Source organism: Trichinella spiralis (assembly GCF_000181795.1).
Source record: "Trichinella spiralis strain ISS 195 chromosome Unknown Scfld4389, whole genome shotgun sequence".
Lineage (NCBI taxonomy): Eukaryota > Metazoa > Nematoda > Enoplea > Trichinellida > Trichinellidae > Trichinella > Trichinella spiralis.
The window spans coordinates 1-1,294 of NW_003531328.1; the positions used below are offsets into that span (position 1 = coordinate 1).

Here is a 1,294-nt window from a genome sequence, read left to right on the forward strand (position 1 = left end):
CCTTTGGAAAAATGGGAAAAAGTTTTCCCCCAAAATACGTGACCATTGAAAATGCTCAGTGTCCCACATGGGATATTCCAACCTTCTTCCCAGTCGTGCTGCCCAGCTTCGGTAGACCCAAAGCGGCATACTGTTGTTTGTGTCAAAGGTCTCGACTACAGTGACGACCGTTTCGGCGAGACTTAATAGAATGGATTGAAGCGAATTTGCTTCTCGGTGCTGACAAACTAGCAGTTTACACTTACAACGTGCATCCAAATATGGAAAAAGTTTTGCACTATTATCAGAATAAAGGCTACGTGTTACATGTGTCGTCCAGTTTGCCAGGTGAGCATGGAGTGATTTTACGGTTTTTCTTTTCAGAAAAGTAAGTTTGTTTAAAACGGTTCGAAATTGACTTATTTTAAGAATTCAATTTTGAAATATTTCATAAATTTGTAACTTTATAGTAGAAACACCAAGTTTTCGAAATTGCAATTATTGAAATATAATTTGTTTGATTTTTTTTCAGTTTATCACACTTTTCATTTTACTGTTTTTCAAGGTAATCAACCACATTCCGCTTGGCAGAGAAGTCGGTTTATTGCTCTGAATTCGCAACAGAAGCGACGAAATGAAATTCTGCTTTACAACGACTGCTTGTATCGACACCTGAATTCGCACATTTACGTCTTGCCGATCGACTTGGACGAACTGTTGGTGCCAATTGGTGGTTATCGTAATTGGGATGAAGTTGTAAAATTCACCACTTTTAAACTTCACAAAACTGAATCCAACCTCAGCGCACTGTGCGCGCGTAATGCTTTCTATTTTGACCAATTGTCGTCTAGGCGTGGAAATTTGCATATATCCGTCCCAAGAAGAATGCACATGCTCAGGCATCGATTTCGGTCCAGTCAAATCAGCAATGCCGGCTATTACAGTAAATGCTTCATGCGTGTCGACAATGTCGAGACGGCGTTCAACCATTTCCCATTCCACAAAATCCGAACTGCACTGGAGCCGACGTTGTTCTTTGCGGCTGAAGTGGCGTTGAAAAATCACTACAAAGATGCTTGTCCGAAAGAGTTGACCGATGACAAGTGCGATAAATTGATGAACGATTCGATCATGGATTACAATTTAGCCGCTTTCCAACAGCAACTTGTACATCGTTTTAGAAAAGTTTGTGCTGAACTGCAATTTCCACTGATTATCAACATCTTCTCTTTCTTTATCCTATACACTTGACATTCTGTGTGAAACGGGTTCTATTTCTTACGTTAATAATAAGCTTTTTGATCGCGGGTAAATC

General features: G+C 40.0%; 1 protein-coding gene across 1 annotated transcript; it reads left to right on the top strand.

The window, feature by feature from the left end:
• Nucleotides 1-51: 51 nt before the first annotated feature.
• On the top strand, nt 52-1,164 carry Tsp_15014 (conserved hypothetical protein; the record flags this gene model as incomplete). Its single annotated transcript, XM_003367373.1, has 3 exons — nt 52-169; nt 202-327; nt 512-1,164. Coding segments are annotated over exons 1-3 (897 nt in total), but the record flags the coding sequence as incomplete, so codon positions are not given.
• Nucleotides 1,165-1,294: the final 130 nt, after the last annotated feature.